Below are 22593 nucleotides of genomic sequence, written 5' to 3' on the forward strand. Positions count from 1 at the left end.
CAACACCCACACGCACTCCCTCCTTCTCTCTCATCAACATTCCACAACAACAGGGAACAGGTTTTACTGTTTAAGATTTAATTTGACTGATTTTAATATTGGGATTATTCTCCAATTTTTCTACACTTACAAGACAATTCTACAAACAGCTGAATTTCCTACTTGCTTTTGCTTTTCAGTATTTTAAGTTTTTAAAGGATGCGAATTCCTTTTGATATTGCTATGATAAGATGCCAGAAATTCGACAAGAGACATGCGCCGAAAATTAACTTTTCAGAAGCTATTCCAGACCATCTGGAGAAAATTCATTTCAAGTACAAAATAATTAATACCACCTTCACTAAAATACTAAACATACAGTAGCCTGGTCTTTCCTCCATATAATTAAAAACTTAGAAAGTATAAGACCATTCATAAGAACAGATTATGAATTGCTCATAAAAATATTTCTTTTTCCCTCCAATTTATTAGGTTTAGTTTGTTATTTTTTCCTTAATTTATAGCAGTGCTGTCTTCCTCAAAATTGCTGATTAAAACTTCAAGTGCACAACTGTAGCCTAAAAACTCACCTTCAGGAAAGCTAAAATGAAACTCCTTTCATTATCTAATGTGGGTCTGTATCCAAATCAAGCAATGCATTCATGCTTCTTACATGGAAATCTAAAAACCACTGCAAGTGCAGATGGAAACAATAAGCAACTTCAACAGACAGAAAATAATCCTTCTCTCATATTTTGTCACAAATGATTTATGGATTGGATACAAAACCTATACCTAAATTCTACAAAAGATAAAGACTGGGGGATGGATGAAGAAGGAATGTCCAGCCACTTGTACAACGCTTACCTTTAAGAGTGTACACACTACTGTGTTTCTAACAGAAATATTAGTTTCAAAGTATGTTTTACATACACAAAGCTATTGCACTGCCATGATGAAATACGTCATGATCCATAAACTCATCACAAAATGTCAATAAAGAGCTCACAGAAATCCACTAACACTGCACAAAACTTGACAGTACCTCAATAGCAATAAGCTTCTTCTATTAAAATGAGTTGGTCCTCCACCCCCATCCCTACCACACGAAACTCTTATGTTGCAAAAGAAGGTTGTTCAAAACATGTTTGCCCACATTTCTGAAGGAAATTCTCTAGTTTAATAACCATAAAATATACATCCATGTTATTTAGTGTGATCATTATGAATTGACCTAAAATCTAGGCAATCACAAACTTCGGAAGCAACCAATAGCCCTAGCAATAAGGATATTTATCATTAAGGATATTTAATTCTCTTACATAGAGTTTCATGAATCTAATGCCAAGCCCAGCAAAATAAAAGACTATGGATTTAGAAAACTGTGATGGTTTGACAATTTTTAAAATTGCTTTCTGAAGTTCTTTTACTTTGATCTAGGAAATCTAAAAAAAACACCAGGAGTCTATCAGCTATTTTAAGTTCAAATGATACAGTCTGCTGCATAAAGATGTGTATTTAGGTATGCCATAACAACTAACCAGCATCAGCACTACATTTTCCTCACAGTTTTGAACACTTCACTAATGTATCTAACAGAGAGGGATGAAAAGGGAAGTTCCAAGGCAAGAATAGACACCCAACAGCAGTTATCTAACAACTTGATGTGTTAATCTTGTTAAACAGATGATGGACAACCTTTTAAAATGGTGGGTGAAAGGTTATAAAGCCTCATTCAAGCCTCACAACTTTTTACACAATGATCACTTACTCACAAAGTTAAGTCTGCAGTTCTTTAGCTCCTGCTCTGCTGTGGAGCTTGATACTTAATTTAATTATGTCATTTAGCTTATATAATTAATGGAAACACAGCAAGTGTCTCTTAGAATCAGAACAGTCACTAGTTCAGGCAATCTAAAACCATAGTAAATTTCAGAACGGGCACTGACATTTACCATTTCTCTTTGTAGACTGCAATGGAGCTTCCTTCCAACTTTCAAATTACTCTCCCACATCCATGCTTCAGTAAGATCTTAAAAGAAGAAAACAAAACAGCTAGAAGTATTGATTGCTAATTAAAACATTGATAGCTGTGCTGGAATTGCTCATTTGTATAAGAAATTTTTAACATTGTTTTTAAAGCCTCACAATAAGATAACCACAAACACTACTACAAATGCCTAATACTATAAATGACAGCACTTGTTCTCATTCTCCATTGCTGACCTCATAGACAGAAGACCAAGCTGCAAACTAACAAAAGGGGTTGGGTTATTTTTCTCTGCATCTACAAATAATTTAATAGGATTTCTGAAGAACATTACAAAAAAGATAATGTAAATCATCTATGGAACATTCCAACTTCCAGCAACTCCCCTCCTCTTTCCCTCCCAAAACAATAACAAATAATGTTTTGTTATTGAATGAATCTATCCCCAGAACGAAATATGAATGAATGTCAATAAATTTAAATGAGAACAACAAAAATTCTTTTGGTATGTTTGCAGTGTTTACTGACAGAGGAAGAGAAGAAAGACAAATTCCTCCTCAGTTTCAATTGTTCTTTGGGCTGCAGTCTTTTTTGTACCCAAGCACAGAAACTATACCTTACTTTTCATGTCTAGTTAATCTCCTGATCTCAACTTCTCAGTGCCTATGTTTCCTTTTTTGGAAGCAGGATTGTGCTAGGAAAAGAAGTTGTGAGAGGTCCAACTAAGAGGAAAGAAAAACTTTTTTGACTTGATTCTGGGGAATGTTTTCAAACACTTGCATAGGCTAGGCAGCTCTTTCACATTTTGACTGTTGCTCTCCCTTCCAAATGAAAAGTACTGCTACCAAAAAAAAAAAAAAAGACAGGCATCAAGCTGTTTAAAAATTCACCTCTTTGCATCCTTTTTATTTGTCTGCTTTTTTCTTCTATCTTATCAAACAAGCTATTTCCCTTTCCTCTGAATTCCAACCATAGTTGTCTTTCCATGATACCATCTTTTTCAATTACCAAGATGTTGGCTCTTGAACTATTGCAGCATTTATTAATCAATAAAAAAAAAAAACTTGCACAATTCTTCTCATGTTAAACATTCACTGAGACAAAAACTTCCAGAAATTTCTATTGAGCTACTCATTGTTTTGCAAGTATATTCCAGCAGTCTCCTGTATCACAAAAAAAAAAAATACAAAACTCCAGCAGAAGAGGTTGAGCTGATCAACTTTAGCCCTCTGTCACCCCCTGCTCAACTATTCTCTTTTCTTTCTTAGCCTTGAAAACACTCAAGACAAAAGGCACTACTTGGGCTATGTGTTTACACAGCACCTAGTAAAACAGACACTACTCTGTACTTACTTACAGGTTTTCAGTCTGACTGCAACACAATGAATGTTTCAACAGTTAAAGTGTCAAATCTAATGTGAAGGTAAAAGTGTTTTAAAATACATTTTCCAACTGGTCATCCCTACCTTTGGAATCAGGGGTTACAGGGCTGAGAACTGCCACATAAAAATGGTCTCTCTCACTTTTTCACTCCTTAGTCCCAGGGCACAGGTACAGTTTGTTATCCAAACAGATTTTGCTGCCCTCCTGTGGCCAGTGAAGATTTTATGCTCCAGAAGTCTCTGACACACACCAGCAGACTGGAGAAACAGTTACGAAAAACTCTGGTTCAGCTCTACCAGTACACTTCTGTCTTGAAAGACAGATTTGCACAGCTCAACACTACACTTTAAATAAAGTAAGAGAGCCAAAATGCTGTTGCAGAGGTAAGGAAGGCCTCCTGACACCTCCGCTTGAAAGAATTGCTATAGGCTTTGTAGTAGAAATACAGGGATCAGTCATGCTCACTTAAAAGCTAGACTGATAAATTTAAAACCTAGATGTCCCTCAGCTACAATGCTAAGAAAACAATGTAAATGAGCTAATAAAAATACTGCAAAGAAAGGGAAAAATAACTTTAAATCCTTGTATTGATTACACTGTATAAATCTATAAATCATGAACCTCCATATTCTCATGTGTGGCAAGTGGATGGCACATGAAATGGCTAAAGGACACGAGCTGTACAGTGGTTACACCCTATTACAGATGTAGCAGGGATTTAAGTTTAATAAGTCTAATAAGAAAACTTACAGAACAATCTTCAATGTAGCAGCGAAGACATTTTACAGTACGGACACCAAAGCAGTTGAAATGTCTCATTTAAAGACAATGCTGGTACTACAATAGACCAATTTAAAATGTACAGCAACTGGAATACTAAGATATTACTATATTCTAGAAAAAAAAAAAACATGAAGGCTAATTTCATCAGTAATTTTACTTTTTTTTCAGCAGCATATTCAGATTATTTGGAGACAGAAAAAGGAACCAATTGCCTCTCTCCCTATATCTTTCTTGTTAATATAGATATACTAATGCATACGGACTTCATTACTACATTTGATTAAACATTTAGATAGTTTAAAAAATCTTTCAAAAAGGAAAATATTGCCCCCGAAGAAGTAAAGGCAATCTTTCCACTTATGCAGATATAGGACAGATGTTTAGATATCCAAAGTTTGCTGTGTTATTTATTTGGTTGGTTGGTTGTGTTTTTTTGTGTTTTTTTTTAAGGAATTCACATTCCAAAACTGTGTACAGTATTAACTAAAGAATTATTGCAAAATGCTGAAAATCAGGAATGTACAGATTTAGAATTGGACAAGATACAAAAAACAAATTTGCTCTAAGTTTGGACACTATACGTGCTCTGTAGAAAAGTTGACATGTACTAAGTACGTTGAGCAAGATTCACGAAATAGGCAATTAGTTACTATTCAGCAGCAGACAAAGTCTATTTTGAACTATTCAGAACCAAGCAAGAAAAAACAAATGGAACACGTACAACAATAACAACAAAATATAGCATTTTCCTATCTAATTATCTGTTTACATTTTTGCTGAAGTTCTGAAAGAGGCAAGTATTTTTGATAACTATTTATCCAGCTGCTATGAGAACCTCATGAGGGCCAGCAGTGCATGAATGGTCTGCATCCGGATAATTCTCAATGCCATTTAGACCGGATGGCATACATGGCGTCACGTTAGTATGAAATGGAAACACTAGGAACGGTATTCTCAAAAAAAAAAAAAAAGTTAATGCATGTATTTTCAAGACAGAGAGGAGGAAACAATGTGTCACCACTGTCTTCTCTGCAAAGTATCACTGTGTACCACAGCATCACTCTTAAATACACCTTTACTGACTATCAAAGGTGATAAATTTCTATATATTCTGTCTTCCCCCAAAATACCCCTGCTTATGATTTTGAGCCACACCTTTCTGTATCACATTAATTATCTGTCCTGGATTTATGCTGGCCTTTGTCCCAGGCAAAATTTCTAGAATGGATCATCAATCCTTCTTTCCTCAGTAGTAATACTCTGTAAAGAATGACCTGCAATTCCATGCTATCGACTACATAGCAGACCCTTGTCCTTTAGACCTCTGCCTTAAGAGATAAATAATTCAGGGGCTTTTCTATCCCATGAACATGGAACACAGAAATAAAATCAGGACAAAGAAACACGTACACTCTACTCATATGACATCAGGAAAAGCATAAGACCAAACAGTTTATGTGAAACAAAGGCCAGAGTTACTTAGCAGGCCATTTAAGTTTCATGACAGATTGCTGAGGAAGACATGGACAATTAATTTAACTGTTATGTTAATAAAATACCTGATAGTTACCGACGTGTTAATGTTTTTGCTTTTTATGTCCTTCCATGTGTCAGAGAACTTTAGATGAGATTAAAAACACACAAAAAAGCACAGTCTAATGAAAGAAGCTACATATTCTTTCTAGGGCAGACCACACCCAAATTCTGCTTACACATACCCAATGACTGTCAAGTGCAGACATTTCGCAGAAGTTTACTCTTGTTTAGTCAAGAACATGTTTTAATTTAACTGTCAGAACTGAGGCTACTGTGAATTTACAAAAACAAGTCATTAAAAATTGCCTTCAGTTCCCGCATCGTAAATCCCAAGAACATTTCAACTGGCAAATTGCAACATTTAATTCTATTTCTCCAGATATGTTCAGTAAATAAACACAAACCGCAAAGGGGCTGAAAAAAAGCCTCTACTAAACTTTATATACTGTTCTCTATAAAACAAATCTCTCAGAAGCCTAATTAAATCGCATTTAAGAAGGACTTGTGAATTGTAAAACTATACCTCTAGGGATTAAACTTCATCGAAAATTGAACTCGTGTTCCAGGGGATATTCTATACAAAGGGCTAAGGCCTCAGGAATTCTCGGAGGGTTTACACTTAGTCCCCAAAGCATGCCACTAAAACAAAGGTGACACTTTTCAGTACCTCACACTGCAATTATTAGCCTTGTGGAAAGCCTGTCAATCACCTGCACCATAACACCTTCTTACCCATAACAGGATCAAAATACAGCTGTGTTGGTATTTTTTCTTTCTAGTATGATTTTTAATAAGGTGCATTAGCAACTGCTGGTTTTTTTTTCTTTGCAGGTTTTGAATATTTCAGAGGATGTTAAGAATAATATCATTTAGTTCAAAACAGTACTTAGAATACAACAGACTTTGAAGAAAACAAACGTGCCAAAATTTTTCAGAAAGTATCAATTTCAGTGAAACATTGTACTCAAAAGCTCATAACTGCACATTAATTTAACTTAGCCATATAATAGCTTTGCCTCTTGTCTCCAGGTATGCTTCTTAATAAAATAATTCATTCCTTTCCCTTATGTAGTTTGGCAACCAAGACGAAAAGAAAAGAAAAATGGAGGAAGAGCACAGTAGTAGGAAGAGTACATATTGCCACAGACAAATCATCTGGTTTAGTGGCACAGGCAATTTATAATTGCCAGCTGCATAAAGATTTTTTTTCTTGGTCTACAAATTAGTTATTGAACTCAAACTCCCATCAAAATTGTAGAATACTATACCCCAGAGCAATCAAAAAGTCCAAAAAAGTCACACGTGATGTCTAAAGTTTTGCGAGAACAATCTTATTATGATAAGCCACATAAAATAGTGAAATTGCAGTAATAAGCTTGTTTTTCATACACTTATCACCTCAGATATCAACATTACCTATATTCTAGCCTACATCTCTTTGTTTCTCAAAATCATTCACTTCTCAAGTATTTATTAGGAATATGAGACAACATAGCTCCATCACCATCCCAGGTTTTCCAGATCTTGAATTGCAAAGTACAAGGCCATCATAAACATGGTTTAAACTTTTAAATGAGTGCAGCTAAACTATAGCTGTAAGGAAAGGTTAATGAGAAGCAGCTTCAGCTGAGCTTCACTTGGATTGTTACCCATGTGGCTTGCAGGCAAAGAGCTGTCTGATATGGAAAAATCAGTTGAAGAAGAAGGATGAGTTCCTGCTTCAGGATGCTTGAGATACTGAAATAGGCTACAAAACTATTTTTAAAAAATCTTCAAAGTCTTTCAAAAAGTTCTGACAGGCTTGGAAGGGAAATAGAGAACTTTAAAGTGTTTCTTTCAACTTTTTGTTTTATGGAATAAATGACTGCCTGGATCTCATTTTAGAAATGCTGTTGCTTTTAACATTTAAAGTAAAACACAGAATTTGCATCTCTTGATTAGTAAGAATTTTAATAAAATATCAGATTCCCCAAAACAGCTTTGATTTTTAAGCATCACGTATTCACATCTCAGAAGCATCTCTCGAGACTAAAATAGTCCAAAGGTAATGCCAATATAAAAGAAAGAACAAAACAAAATAGCTGTGACCTACCTTCACAAAATAATCCTAGAAGCAACTTGCATATATTGAATCAATCTCGCTAACAATTTCAAAACAAACAGCTCTGCATCTAATAAAGCATTTATTCCACAAGTTAATGTTAGCAAGTTTTGCTAACAATTATACTTTTAATATGGATTGAAGTGAAAAACTTAAAATGGCTAAAAGATAATGACATCACTTCATGCTGTTTCCCTTCAACACAGGTAAAATTAAAAAAATAAAAAAGTAAAAAACAGCTGCTGTTAAAACATTTTAGTATTGTCTACTCAAAATCCAATTAGAGAATGACTCACATCTGGTATAAGCATAAAACTGAAGAAAGCATCATTTTGTCCAAAATACAGGGAACTCAGCGGGAAGCTAAGCTTTTCGGTGGTTGATGGATCAAAACGAAGAATCTCATCTTAGCTCATTGATGTTTCCCCCTTTTCATTAACACTAATTTTGTAAATGAAGCCTGAACATTTTTTGAAGTTTTCTTCAGCTGAAGAGTAAACCACCACCATCATCCTTAGTTGGATATCTTTCTTTAACATAGTGTCTGATATTAGATAAGTATCTTTTACTTAATATCAGTTCTGGAAGTGGAAGGTAACAATGATCCTTCAGGATTGTTGCCTCGTATACCACTAGGGCTGCCTAATCAAAACATCAGTTAATTCCACAGAACTGTAACACCATGTTATTGTTCTAGACTGTGTTGTTTAAAAGTACTTACGTTTTGAAGACGTTTCTAAACTAAAATTGTAAACAATGTTTTGTTCTTGTCGGCCCACCCAATGAGCTGAATCAAAGTTCTTTTTTAAAGCTGCTCTCCTTCACAACATACTCTTTCACTCTTGAATACGTAATTTATAGTTTAATCTCCATTTTGGAGAAATAAAATTGTACTGTGAACACAACTCTGCCTTCAGCTAGGTGTCTTTCTAAAATTATTATTATTCAGTGAACTATTCAGCATGGTCCAAGCAATTACAGATTTCGCTTATAGCCAGCATCAGGCAGCAGACAGGTATAGATGATCATACTGTCTTTCCAGCCTTAAAATTTACGAATTGATGAATTTCAAGAGTCTTACTGAAATAAAGAAACAGAGCGCAAAGCCATTTCTTACTCCATTAGTATTTCAGATCCTGTCTAGATGAAGAAAGAAGAGGTACTGAGTGGTGTAGGGGATGGGGGTAGCTGGGAGGAGTTTTGAAACCTGGGAAATCATTTTACAAAGCAACTTCTTAGCAAATAGGTAAATGAATTTTACAAACAGGATCACATCTATGTGCATATATTTAGTCTTCAAAGACCAGAGGGTTTATCTCGAGTGTAGACACCAAAATACCTGATGCCTTAACTCATGAGTTACGCACATTGGAAACCTAGACTACAGATTGCACTGAACAGTGTCATAGATCAAACCTGAAAAAACAGCCTCATGGGGAAACCTGTTTTGATTACATTAATTTGTTAATAGACAAAGATTGCAGCTCCTAAGCCTTGTATTATTTATCTGTAAATGGAAAAAAATACTAATTTGTGTCTCACAGAAAGCAGATGAAGTAAGCTATTGAAATAAATTCTTCTGCATACTTTGCTTTCTAATACTTTCTAAAAGCCTAATGTAAGTTTCTTATAAAATGTCCTATAAAACTAGTGTTTACGGAGAGAAAAGCAGAAGAGAATAGGTAAGGGGAGAGAGTATCCAGAGTAGCAAATTACTGATAGAGTACTCAGTATTTGCCAAGCACTTACATTGATCAGTAAACACAATCCTTGACAGCTGACCTCAGAGGACAAACCAAACTGCTTGAAATAATATACATAAGTGGGATCTCCAGGATCAATGGCTGTCCAGCTATAAAAAAACATCGAAATCCACATTCCAATGAATTTTTATTTAGCAGATTTTTGCCAATGAAGGAAATCACTCATGCCTTTGCAAGATATATTTTAACAATGTCAGTGCAACAAAGTGTCAGCCAAATATCTGTAATTCATTTTGCTTTCTTCCAGAAAAAAAGATTTGTATTGCATTAACCATTAAGTTATACTGGGCAGTATGTTAAAAACAAAACCTGGTGTGCAATTAATTAATGACATAAACATGAGCAACAGCTCTATGGAATAATTGTGGAACACAGAGATTCTCCTTCTAAAGGGAAGCAACTTTCACTACCTTGGGTTTTTAACGATATGTTTTTAAAGAGGGTAAGACTTTGACAAACAATTCCTCTGCAGAAATACAGTCAAGCGTAAAATATTTTTTTCAGAGAGACATATAAAGATAACAGAAATTTCTCTCTTTCCATGTTCTTAATTCGTAAGGAGTTTGTTTAAAAAGAATTTTAAGAAAGTGTTATATTCTTCATCTGATCATAAATATCGTGATGTCAATTCTCAAATCAACGTGATAGATAAACTCATAATTTCTTATCATACTCAAATGATTTGAGATAATCAGTCATCAGAAATTATATTCGAAGTGTTTCATTTATGTTTTTGCTTCATAAAAACAGAAAACATGATACCTCAAAAAGAAAAAAGGAAAAAAAAATGGAGCAGCATTTCCTCCTGGGAAACAATGATCGTTACTACACTACCAAACAAAGAAGGGTGGCACAGTAAGAGCAGCTTCTTTCTCATGTGACTATTTTTTCTTATAATTCAGACAAGCACTCTATTTCTAATGTGAACATTCTGTACTCTGTATGTACATAAATAACTGAATTTGGCACTTTTAGTAAGATTTATATTCATGCAAATATTAAAATATGCCTATTAATAAGAGCAGACCCCTCAAAGTAAAAACACTAAGGATCAGATTCTGGGCTGACATAAATTATTAAGGTAAAGAAGACAACAGAGGCAACCTTTAAGATATTATATACATGTATTTCCTGAATTCTGTTTTGTGGTTTTTTGGGTTTTCCCCCTCCCCAAGAGAAACATTTACAGCATATTATGAATTATTCTGTGGCTTATATATCAAGGTAACGTATCTCTTTTCTCAGTAACCATGTCAGGGACAGCGTGAATATTGGATGTTGTGCTTTCCAAATTTGTCCTTTACAAACTCAGTAAGTTTTCTAAAAATCTAGTGACTTCCTCAAATGTCTGAAGATTTGAATGCAAATGGAGGGGCAAGTATCAAGTGAGTAAGTTTTATATAGCCATTCCCATTAGGCCATCAGCTTGTCACTGATCACAAATCAAGCATAAAACCAACAGACTTGATGAGAGTCACTCTGCGCTTCACCCAGGCCGGCAGGCATTGCCTTGCGATGGATTGATGGCCTCTCCTATAGCTGTGAGCTGGACACAGCGGATGTGAAAGGCCTTTTCTTTTTCTGCATTGGCTTTTTAAAATTCATACACAGAGAACTTCAACTCTGTAAGTCAAGCACTTATTCAAATCAATTCAACACTAGGAATCAAGCAACTCCTAGCAAGGAATAAGGAAGTACATACAATAATTAACATGTTTCTCTGGGTGTTATGTTTATAAACAATCCATTAAAATGCACTTGTTTCAGAAAATTGGCCCTGTGAGTAGGACCAACTACACAATTAAAGGGCTATATGTCTTCCATTAATTGGAAAGAGCAAGCTTCACTTGTAAAACGCATTACGTTTATTTTGATTTAACTTTATTAATTTGCCTACGCTTTTTAAATTAACATCCTCCACCTCAAACTCTTCCCAGGTTCTGTAACTGCCCCCTCCACCTTCTGCTGTGCATGCACTCCAAGTTTTTAGTATACTAAAAGTGATATCAGGTGTCCCTTCACATCCACCTAATATAGCAAGTCATATTTCAGCTAAGGAGCTCTTTTCTGACCTCCTAAAATTCCTTCATTTAAGAAAAAGCTCATCAGAAAGACAGCATTACAGACAATCCTACCAAATGCAGTTTAATACATGCTATGTTCATACTGTGATCACTTTCACACTTAGGAAAGAACAGTCTGAATTTTCTCCCAGCTAACCACCACCTTTGTAAGTAAATACTATTACATGCACACTCTCAGTCTAGCTGGTAATTTCAGAATGAGGTCTCACAAATAAGGCATTTTTCTATTTTAAATACTTCCTGCTCTACAAGTATTTGAACTCATGAGAGAAGAAGTAAGAGTTTGTGACTGTGGGTCAGTTATTTCTCACTTTGAATTTCACAGTTGGGTAAAAAAGCAAAATAAATAAAAAGATGGTGTAAAGAAAAAAAAAAGATTCAAAAAGCATTCTGTTATAAAAAAATCATTTTTCTCCTCTTTGACAGTGAACTCATTATTCGGTGGAAAAAAAATGACAGCACCAAAGACTTACATCCTCATAAATCAGCAGAATAATAAAGCAGAGACAAGGGTCATCACTCCCACACACACATACACTCCTCCCCTTCCCCCTAACGTGCTTTGGGTGAACCTAAAGGAATCTTCTCTAATCATAACCAGGCAAAGTGATCTTGATATCCACCAAGCCTTTGCAGATAATAAGAACTTAAACTGAAGACAAGGAACTGTTCCACACATACACAGCACCAGGAACACAAACAAAGACTCCAGTGTTGACTGAAGTTCCAAAAAGGAGAGAAAATTTTTTCTGCTGCTGCCTAGTAAGAACTATGAAACCACAGAAAGATGCTCTATTTCTTTGTTGGTCACAAATCTCATCAAATACAATCTACCTCCTTTTTCCCAGACCTCACATTTAATCAACACTAGCACATTACTTCTATTCAGCAGTCTCATTTCAATAGCCCCCTCCTCCCCAGATTTCAGCCACCGCTTTTTTAGGGAAAAAAAAAAAAAGAAAACATTTGCTACGCTGACACACATCATATTATTATTCCTCATTACTACTGATGCAAATATGTCATTTTCCTTCACTCTGCCATTGTACTTTTACACTTAGACCTGCCACCCTCTTCTATTTGTTCACATTTCCAACCATAACAACCTTTACCTCTCTGTAAAGCTCAACACAAGCTTGGTTAGGACTCCTAACTCGTGTCTCCTGTCAAATGAAGCCATTATAGCAAACACTGCAAATTATTTCACAATGTATTTTAATGGCACACAAGCATCCAGTATTCTTCTATCCCTCTATTCCTCTGTCTACCTTAGAAATACTGCATTTTCTTTCAAGATTTTGCAGAAATTATTTCAATATCAAGACATGCAATTAGGCAGACAGACTTGGTTTGGGAGCTTGAAGAAATATCTTTATACACTATATGGAAGAAACAACAAAGTGATGAGAGGTTTTTGCTTCTGTATGTAATATTGTCTGTAGACAATATCAACATATTTCTGATCTAATCACAGATTTGGAAAACGACCTTAGAAAAAATACAATTAAAAGTAGCAAGCTTTTATGCAGTTAACTAGAACAGAACCAATGTTTACAATACATTTTAAAATAAATGTTTTATGTTAAATTCCATCCAGAAAAAAAAAGTTTGCAACAAGTACAATATCCTCGGATATCAACAGCTACAGAGGACACAAGATACTGCATTTTGGGACATTTGCGAAGTTATAAATACAGAACGAGGTGTTCACAAAGGCTTATGGATTCACACATTTCAAGGTTGATGCACACAATTTTTGAAGCCAAATATTTTAGAAGCAATTGAGATAATAGCAGGAATTTAAAAAGCTGGAGGATATAAAGAATGTAAACACGAGTGCATTGTCATCAATCAAATACTATTAAAAACTGGAGCAGGTAAACCACTTAGTTCTAGTCCTATCTCATTTTGCTTCAGAAATATGACTAAGTAAATGAAACACAAATCATGATGCCATAATCTGTTGTTTTGCCACAATAAATAATCCCTACCAAAAATACTGAACGAAAAAATTTATTTACGTGACTACAGTAGAATGACAATCATCAGTAATTCTTTTCTGTAGTGAACAGGTGTGACAGCAAGGTGGTCTAATTAGTCTTACAGACAGGCTGAACTATTCAATCCAAGAACTTTCACATATATATAACACAAATTATGACTATTTAATCTGAGATAGAACAAAGAAATAGTGTCATGTATGATACTAAATTATCATTTGCCAGCTAATCAAACTTACTGTAGATAAAAAAACAATGCAAGTTTTAACTGAAATATTCATTATTTTGTCTCAACTTCCATGAACATCAATAAAAGGTAATTTATTTCCCAATCATAGAGGTAATCTGCTTGAAATACTTGAACTGCATTACTCAAATCCAGTTTAAAACCCTGTCAGGTTCAGTGACTATTTTCTTAGCATATCAGGCAGGATTTAGTAATAAAACACTGAGAATTCAATTCATGCAATAATAATTAGGTTTTACTAGCAGAAGAATCAGGCAACAGAGAGCAGTCCCATGCGTAGCAGAAGAGGTAAGCACATAGATGTATCCCACTGAAAAGCGAAATCAATTATCTTATCGGGAAATTTCTTTTTGCTCCATGTGACACTGTTGACCCTGGACTAAAAGCACAACCATTTGGAGTTTCCCTAAATCAGTGAATGGCATCAGCATCATTGTGGTTGGGATGGGGTGGGGACGAAGCCTCCCTCTCCTGCCACCCTTGTTGAGCCAGCAAATCTTCCCTTGCCACATACTCCCAAAAATTGAACTGAAAATCAATTTTAGGTATCGATGTCATGAGTAACTATTTCAGCAAACATGAAAAAAAAGAGAGCACATACACACAACTAAAGTCTGAAGAAGCATGGTATAATGTTGACAGATGCAAACGAGCTATTTTTTAATTCCATGCTAAAGGATAGAATGGACCAGTAACTCAAGCAGGGTGTGCAGCTTCTCAGTAAAGAGTTCTCTCAGGAGAAAACCAGGGAAAAAGAGTTCACGTTAGAAGAACGTGAGAATTTCCATATAAAACTATAAACCTACTCATGGTACACATGAAGGTTGTCACGGTTTTGTGAACAACACACAGGTACAAAACAGAAGAAACCAACTTCACATTTGATTTTACATTTATAAACCCTGTATCATAGATGGGAATACTCGCTTGTTCTCACACAGTGGTAAAACAAAATAAATAAATAAAAAGTATTTTGTGTAAGTCTCTATGGCTAAAGAACACAAACCCTTTTGTTCCTCGTAGAAAGGAGTTAAGTCCACTAACTTCTTATGGTCTGGCAGTATCTACAAAACCTTTCAGAGGCAACTCTACTGTGTGGTAGAAGAGGTATTCAATATTCACAACACCAATAAAAACAACAAATGCTGTGGTAAATCTCTTTGTTCTCTGTAGAACTACAGCCACTGGGCAGCAGACTGCTCTGCAATTCAGCAAAGAAAACAACCCCTACAGGGCAAGGAACACTGCCACAAAAGGGAAGACTGATATGTATCTTCCAAATTTTTCTAATTCAGATTATTTTCATCATAATGAAATCAGCTGCTACTGCTTTGGGAGATGTAGTCCACGTATAACATTCATGCTGATTATATTAACATCATGTAGCCAAAATTTACTGCCCTAGATATGAAGAAAAGTTCAGGAAAGGGGTGAAGCAGTGAGGAAAAAGCCGAGGATTCAAGGTCAAGCTTTTATTCCCAGTTTGGTCGTCATCTGTTGATGACCTAAGTCCTCTCACCATGTGTTATGAACAGCCTGCATTTTAAAACAGATTTGAAACTGCTTACCTGTTCTACATAGCTTTGAAATACACTGATGAGAAGTGACATACATTCCTCTGAAACAGTTAAGTAGCTACACCAGAAAAAGGCACTGTTAGACACACGCATACCTAAAAACCTTACCTTCTCCAGGACTGACTGCTGATGGGAGATTGGTCCAGTCTATAGTCCAGCTAGGGCATGGATGAGGAGAAAATTTTGCCTCAATACCGCTTTCCTATGTGAAAGAGAACAAAAAAATAAGGCTCCGATCCTTTATCTACTGAAGTTGGTAGCAAAATTCACACCAAACTTAAAGACATCAGATCAAACTGCACCACTTTCAGCCTAGGTGAAACTTAGGCAGATGACTATATTATTTGGGATTCAAATTATGTATTTATCTCATTTTCACAGGAAAGCCCTGTTCATTTTATTTAGAAGAGGCTGACAGCATCTGTGCAAAGAAATATGGAGAGTTATGGAACACGATGGAGAGTTTTCTTTAACAAAACTCATTATGGATCTCAGATGTTCAAAGCTCAAAGGAAATAGCAAAAAAAAAAAAAAAAAGCAGAAATGATAGAATACTTAAACCAAACATAAAAGCAACATCTTTTGTCATCTTTTTTTATACATATCTTTAAAAGAGGAAGATAATATCACAATTTAAACAAAAGCTTACTTTGATTCCTGAGAATTATTAACAGAGCCTCCAGCATCCTATGTTTGCTTGATTCCTGAACAGTCAAATATTGTTAACTGAGCAAAAAAAGTAAAATCCCTTCTAAGTCAACGCATATCAGACAAAATTCATTAAACTGTTCAAGGCTGTCGAAGAGCCTCTGCAATCCATCTACCTTGAATCAAGCTGAATATTACCATGAAATTAACTCATTAAAAAGTCTTAAATTACCATTAACTTAGTCATAGTTGGCCTTGGACCACCTATAAAATGACTGTCTTCAGGCTCCTCTTCCAATTCATCAGGAACTGAAGAGAAGTCTTGTAGCTGTTCCTCTGGAGCAGGCATCAACTCTGGAAGCTGGAGAAGTTGCATACTGCATTTGTCAGCAGCTTTCTTTACTCCAGGTACTTCTTGAACTCTTTGATACCAACTGGATATCAGAGGCAAGTTTGCCAGATTTTTTCCTTGTTTTTTGCTGTGAACCTAGAAAAATAAATGGAAAGATAACTTACTATTATACAATTTTTCCTATAAGCCACAAACAGAAGGCATGAACTATGGAAGTGAGCTTAGTTCCATGCTAAAGCTCAAGATGTTCACTCATAGCGTGCTGCTAATGAAAACACTTAGCTAGTTAAGAACTCTGGCCTGCCACTGGAAATGCCAGCTGGCCATTTAAACATTGTCTATAATTCTCATGTGCTTTCTAGAGCGAAAGTCCTTACGTGGCCAATTTTAATCACAATTTAAGACAGTAACAGGAAAACAGCATTTAAAATAATATTCTTAATTATCTGCTATTTCCTAACAAGGGAATGATTCATTTTTGTTGGTAATCACAAAATCCCGTAATTTGCAATGAATGCTGAACTTACAGCAAAGTGGCCTTCAACAGAAATTGAAATCTTGAGTGTATCCTAAAGTGTAAAATCGTAAGTCTGAATGTGATACATATATTACAAAAAAAAAAAAATACTCAAATCACAATTTTTAATGAAGACCATCTAATCTTAAAAAGGATGCATTCAGTGAACTAAAGTAATTTCTGTTCACATTCCCAAATGTTTCAGAACAGTGAAGATCATCCTCTTCAACTTTTTAAACTTCTCGTAATTCTCTTCAGTACAAGTGAAATATACAGCAAACCTGGATATATTCTCTACACACCTACTGCCAAGAACTGGCTTTACCAAGTTCATGTGCTATGTGCGAAGTCAACAACTTCCTACACTCCAGTATTTAAAATTTACACAGCAAACAAAAATTTATATTCAAAGACAGCAAAATGATGATATCCTATATATATAGAAACAGATCTTTAATAAAATGTACTTAATATCACTATTTAATTATTCTAAAATAATTTCGTTGTGTAATCACCCTGGAGACATCTCAGAGATGCCTCATAGCTGTGAATTTGCCATGACAGTTCTTTGTTGGTAGCACTGAAATATCAGTTTGTTCATTCTGAAGAGTGAAAAGGAAGAGGAAAGAAACTTCAAATGGTTGCAGTAGCTTTGAAATGAAAGGGCCATAGAGATGAATGTTTGGGATTCCTCTGGTCCCCACCTTCCCTCAGCTGTAATAAAAAATTCCACAAACCTACCTGTCTGTATATATGACTAAACTGAGAAAAAACAATTGAGAAATGTTATTTGTTTAGAGCTTTGCTGGATCAGAGAACCTACAACCCACACAAGGATTAACTAAAACTAAAGTTACTGCTGGACATTAAGAGTATTTTAATCGACATATCAAAACAACACTCCCTTATTTCAAAAATAAGGAAAAAGTTACCTTGTGCAGTGAACTTCATTCTGTAAAACTTTAGGAGTATAAAATGATTGTGCTGAAATGAAAGCTGAAATGTAGGTAAGCTTTTTTCAGGTTATCTCCATCCTTGGAGGTACTCATAACCTGATTAAACACGGTCCTGGGCAACCTGCTCTAAGTGGCCCTGCTCTGCGCAGGGGACTGGACAAGATGACCTTCAGAGGTCCCTTCTGACCTCAACTATCCTGTAATGTTGCGCATGCTTCGAAAAGAAAATTGCAAACCATGCTCACATGAAAAGTCAGAAAAGGCCAAGCAAAAATGGTATTCTTCCACACATCTGCACAGCGTGGAAATAGAAATTGGTAGAGAACACTTGACATGACACAAAATTTTAAGCAGCTTTCTTGCATGCTGTGTTTATAAAGTTCTTAGGGTAATCATCAGTAATTAGTAATACCTAAAGGAACAAAAGGAGTATGAACTGTAATTTTAATATCTAATTCAATATCACAATAGTAACACAGGCAGAAATATATTAATTCAGTTAAGGAAGAAGTCTTTCGGAAAGCAATTCTAAGAGGTACTGTTACACTTGATAACAAGTGTTCTACATTGTATTTTAAAAAGTGAATAGTGGTTTCTCCCAGATGGAGAGCCCAGCTTTTGTTATTCTCCTATTAATTTTAAACAGTTACAACTAATAGGAAGCGTAACAAGGCTAACCTCAGAAAGATAACAGAAATGGAATGAGGTAATGAAAAACAACTCTTCAGCTTCATTATCTTACTTTTGGTAATTACAATTACAATCAGCTATGGGTTTCCTCACATTTATTGCATGATACTTTCCAGACATATACCCATTGAAGACTTCATTATTTAAACCCTTAAAGCAAAGTGAAGTGCAACTATAACGATTTTTTAAAGACAATCCAGGAACAGAACAGTTCAGTGGAAGGGACCTTCAAGCAGAGATGAATTAATAATCATTTCTGTTAAATAATTAAAGATCTTAATCCACAGGTGAACACGTTGATCTACTTCTGGACTCCCACATTAGTACCGTCATACAGAAATCCACTGAGGATAATGACCTTGGTGAAAGAAGTTATAGGGGACATTTAGCACATAATAATGTTTGTTAGTGATTGTCTTGATATTAGAGACTTTTTTTTTTTTTTTTTTTTTTTTTTTTTTTTTTACCTCAGAGAGACCAACAGCATCTTCTCCAGGAATTCCATTTGTTTTTTAACACCATAAGGCAAATGTGGCAAAACAACTTGTATCAAAATGCAAATACTAAATTCATTCAGAGCTCTTCTTGGCAACAGACGCCGTGTTTTGCTATCAGTCTTGTACAGTACCTGCAGGAACAGTGGTCGTAGGCAACTTCATTGCATCCTTTTATTATCATATGAAATAGAGTTGTCATTTCCTTAATTCTTTTCTGTGTTTACATCCTCATAAACCCAAGTACACAGATTGCGCTGGGCAAGACCCTCACGCAGTTTTGCTGCACTGTAAAATTGGCTCCAAAGCTGAACTCAAGTCACTTGCAGTTCTAAGCTTCTTTCCAGAGATGAGAAAAGGCTGGGGCAGAAGGAGGTGGGGGGAACGTAATCAAATCTCTTGGCTTTACTGGGCTATGCAATATGTTTTCCAAGGAATTTCTCCTTTCACTGCAGTAAACAAAGGACCTTCCACAAGCTGCAGAGACCAGTTTAGCAGCAACAATACCATGAATGACAAAACTACAGATTACTGAGGTTTGAGGTGCTGAGGCACGTCCCAAAGAAGCTGGATCCCTAGACACAACATTTTCCTTCTGAGCAGGGTCACAGTGATCAGACCTTACTTGGAGAAGAACACAGACCAAGCTTTATAAAAATAAAAATAAATAAATAATAAGCCCACAGAACTGCACAGAAGAATAAAAGGTTTGCTGATATGAAGGTATTATACTGTCCTACGCGCTCATCTTTATCTACAGATGTGGAAAGAAGCTGGCTTGTTTTATGGGAGGGCCTGATAAAAAAAAAAGGATTAATTTGAGACAGACTAAAGCAGTGCTGTCTCCATAGGAATGTTTCGTCCCAAATGAAAGAGTCATTTCTAGGAACTAGAAGAAAACAACACCAGAGGTTAAGAATGTCAACATACTATGTAGAAAATGAGTAAATCAGAAATCATTGCATCCCGTATTTTAAAAGGAAATATGTGCAGACAAAAACTCTCTCAAAAGAGCCTCAAGAAATTATACACCAGTCACATAAACAAATTAGTTTTTGGAAGTCTACCCTGGCCAATACCTGAGTGTCTCCTCAGCTCCTATATATCTGTCCTGGCTTCAGGTAGGACAGAGTTAATTTTCCTCCTAGTAGCTGGCAGGGTGCTATGTTTTGGATTAGGATGAGAAGAGCGCTGATAACATGCTGATGTTTTAATTGTTGTAGAGCAGTGCTTACACCAAGCCAAGGACTTTTCAGCTTCTCGCTCTGTCCTGCTAGCGAGCAGGCTGGGGGTGCAGCAGGAGCTGGGAGGGGACAGACCCAGGACAGCTGACCCAAACTGGCCAAAGGGGTATTCCATACCATCTGACGTCATGCTGAACAATATATAGGGGTGGCTAGCCGGGGTGGGGGGGCCGGCTGCTCGGGGATAGGCTGGGCATCGGTCAACGGGTGGTGAGCAATTGCATTGTGCATCACTTTGTACACATTATTACTATTATTATTATTATTATTATTATTATTGTTATTATTTTCCCTGTCCTAATAAACTGTCCTTATCTCAACTCACAGGCTTCACTTTCCCATTTCTCTCCCCCGTCCCGGAGAGGGAGGGGGGAGGGTGAGCGAACGGCTGTGTGGTGTTTGGCTGCCAGCCGGGCTAAACCACAACAATATGTAAGGAAGTCAAGGATTTACAACTCCAAAAAGCTACCATAGTCTCTGAATCTCCTATTCACTGCCTCCCCAAAAAGCATTCTATTTCAAGATAAAGTCATAAAGTTTCAAGTCAAAGCTGAAAATAATTTCAATTCAGGTAATATCAGTATAGGAAAAACACATCAATATGGCTAAGAACTCACTTTGCCTTGCCCCTCAGTATGCTAACCAAAATTACAATAGGTTCATGCTTACCTACTTCTGTTTTATGCACATTACAATTTACTTTACATGTCAACTTTATATCTTCTCATGCAAGAATTTTCTGAACAACTTCCTGCCAAAGTATTTCAGCATAATATTTAAATAGCTAGCAATGCTTACTAAGTACCAATATGCTGGGTATTTACAGTTACTGTTGTTGATCTCACCAGTCCCTGACTTTTCTTTGTACAAAAACAAAGACAGGCTGTTTTGGTTTAAGCTCACATTGCAAATGCTGCAATAGATTTTAAATGGACACATCGTACAATTCTTACAAAAATACATATACACTACTTAATGTTTGCAGAAGCAGTTGTCTTACCAAGAACTGATGGATGCATGGCAGAAGCACTATATCTGCCAAGGTAAAATAAAGCCCCTCTGCAAAAATGTGGTCCAAAGGCGGAAGGTCAGAGGTTTTTGTTCTCCTGATGACAGGGGCCTCTCGGACCGCATTTGATGCTTCCTGGACATGCAGCTTGGAGAAAGCTACGCTCAGTTCCAAACTCGGAAGCGGATGATCGTGTACCTCCACTGTTTTTCCTTCCTCTGTCGTTTCTTTACCGAGTCCAGGCACCGCAGCCTCGGCACCTGCCTTCTGTTGTTGAAGTTTTTGCCTTCGAATTTTGTCATCGTTGTGCACTCGAACAGGTTCTCCAAGTTTTCTTTCAAGATGTAAAATGTCAGCAGGGACAGCCTGACAGTGCTCAGGAGATGCCGTCAAAAATCCTTCAACAGCCAGAGGTATGCTGATCTCACAAAGTCTGGTCCACTGGCTAACCTGTCAGATAAATTTACATGATTAATGTCTCTACAAGAGGAGAAAACAAAATCCAAGGTACATTTTTGCCCATTTGAAACAGAAAAACTCTAGCCAAATGTGGTAACTCCAGCTTTAAATACATCCTTTGATAATCTTAGAAGCTGGGATGCTCTGTGTTACTTTTTCAATAGCAAGTTAGGAAGCTAATTTTTATATATAAAACCGGATGAACAGTTATCCAGTATAGCAGATTTTTATTCCTTATTATTGGCATAAGATTAGGGTGGCTGTGTAACTCATGAGAAGCAAAGCTCTGAGCAATTTCTAGAGGTCATCTCCAACTGCTGGTGACAGAATCAGAAGATGACACAAAACAGATTTTGAACACATCTATTTTACATAAATTCTTTATTAGCACTTTTTTTTTTTTAGCATGCAACGTCAAGAAACTTTAGTCTAACCAAACAATACCCCGTTTTTTTTCACATTATCATTGTCCTGTTTTATGTCTTAGTATCTGTACTTAAAGGTTTTAGAACCATAAAATTTTTGTCTTATTCAGTTTACCCACTTAGCAGCAATCTGAAACATGGAACCCAAGTTTTCTAGCAGTCCCAGGAAGAGACCAGAACCAGAGGTTTGTGGAGGATGCCACGGACAACTTCTAAATGCTAGTGCCCAATGGACTAACACAGGGATACACTCCCCCAGATCTGCTCCTCACCAACAGGGATGAACTGGGCTGGAGGCGCAGCGATCAGATGCAATCATGGACTTCAGTAATTGTGAAATAGTGGGGCTCAGCCCC

The 22593-nt window shown here is 36.2% G+C and overlaps 1 protein-coding gene across 3 annotated transcripts in view; it reads right to left on the minus strand.

Moving 5' to 3' along the window:
- The window catches only part of GSTCD (glutathione S-transferase C-terminal domain containing), an 86614-nt gene that overhangs the window by 54367 nt on the left and 9654 nt on the right, over nucleotides 1–22593 (minus strand). For all 3 annotated transcript variants that reach the window (XR_007708176.1, XR_007708177.1, XM_035537894.2), the window contains 3 exons: nucleotides 21345–21803; nucleotides 16324–16578; nucleotides 15552–15645 (listed from right to left, as the gene is read on the minus strand). Coding sequence is in view for 1 of the 3 variants with exons in the window: in XM_035537894.2 (XP_035393787.1) it covers nucleotides 15552–15645; nucleotides 16324–16578; nucleotides 21345–21803 (808 nt within the window). In the remaining 2 variants the exon portion in view is untranslated. The remainder of the gene's footprint in view (nucleotides 1–15551; nucleotides 15646–16323; nucleotides 16579–21344; nucleotides 21804–22593) is intronic.

Source organism: Cygnus atratus, chromosome 4 (genome assembly GCF_013377495.2).
Source record: "Cygnus atratus isolate AKBS03 ecotype Queensland, Australia chromosome 4, CAtr_DNAZoo_HiC_assembly, whole genome shotgun sequence".
In the NCBI taxonomy this organism is placed as follows: Eukaryota; Metazoa; Chordata; class Aves; order Anseriformes; family Anatidae; genus Cygnus; species Cygnus atratus.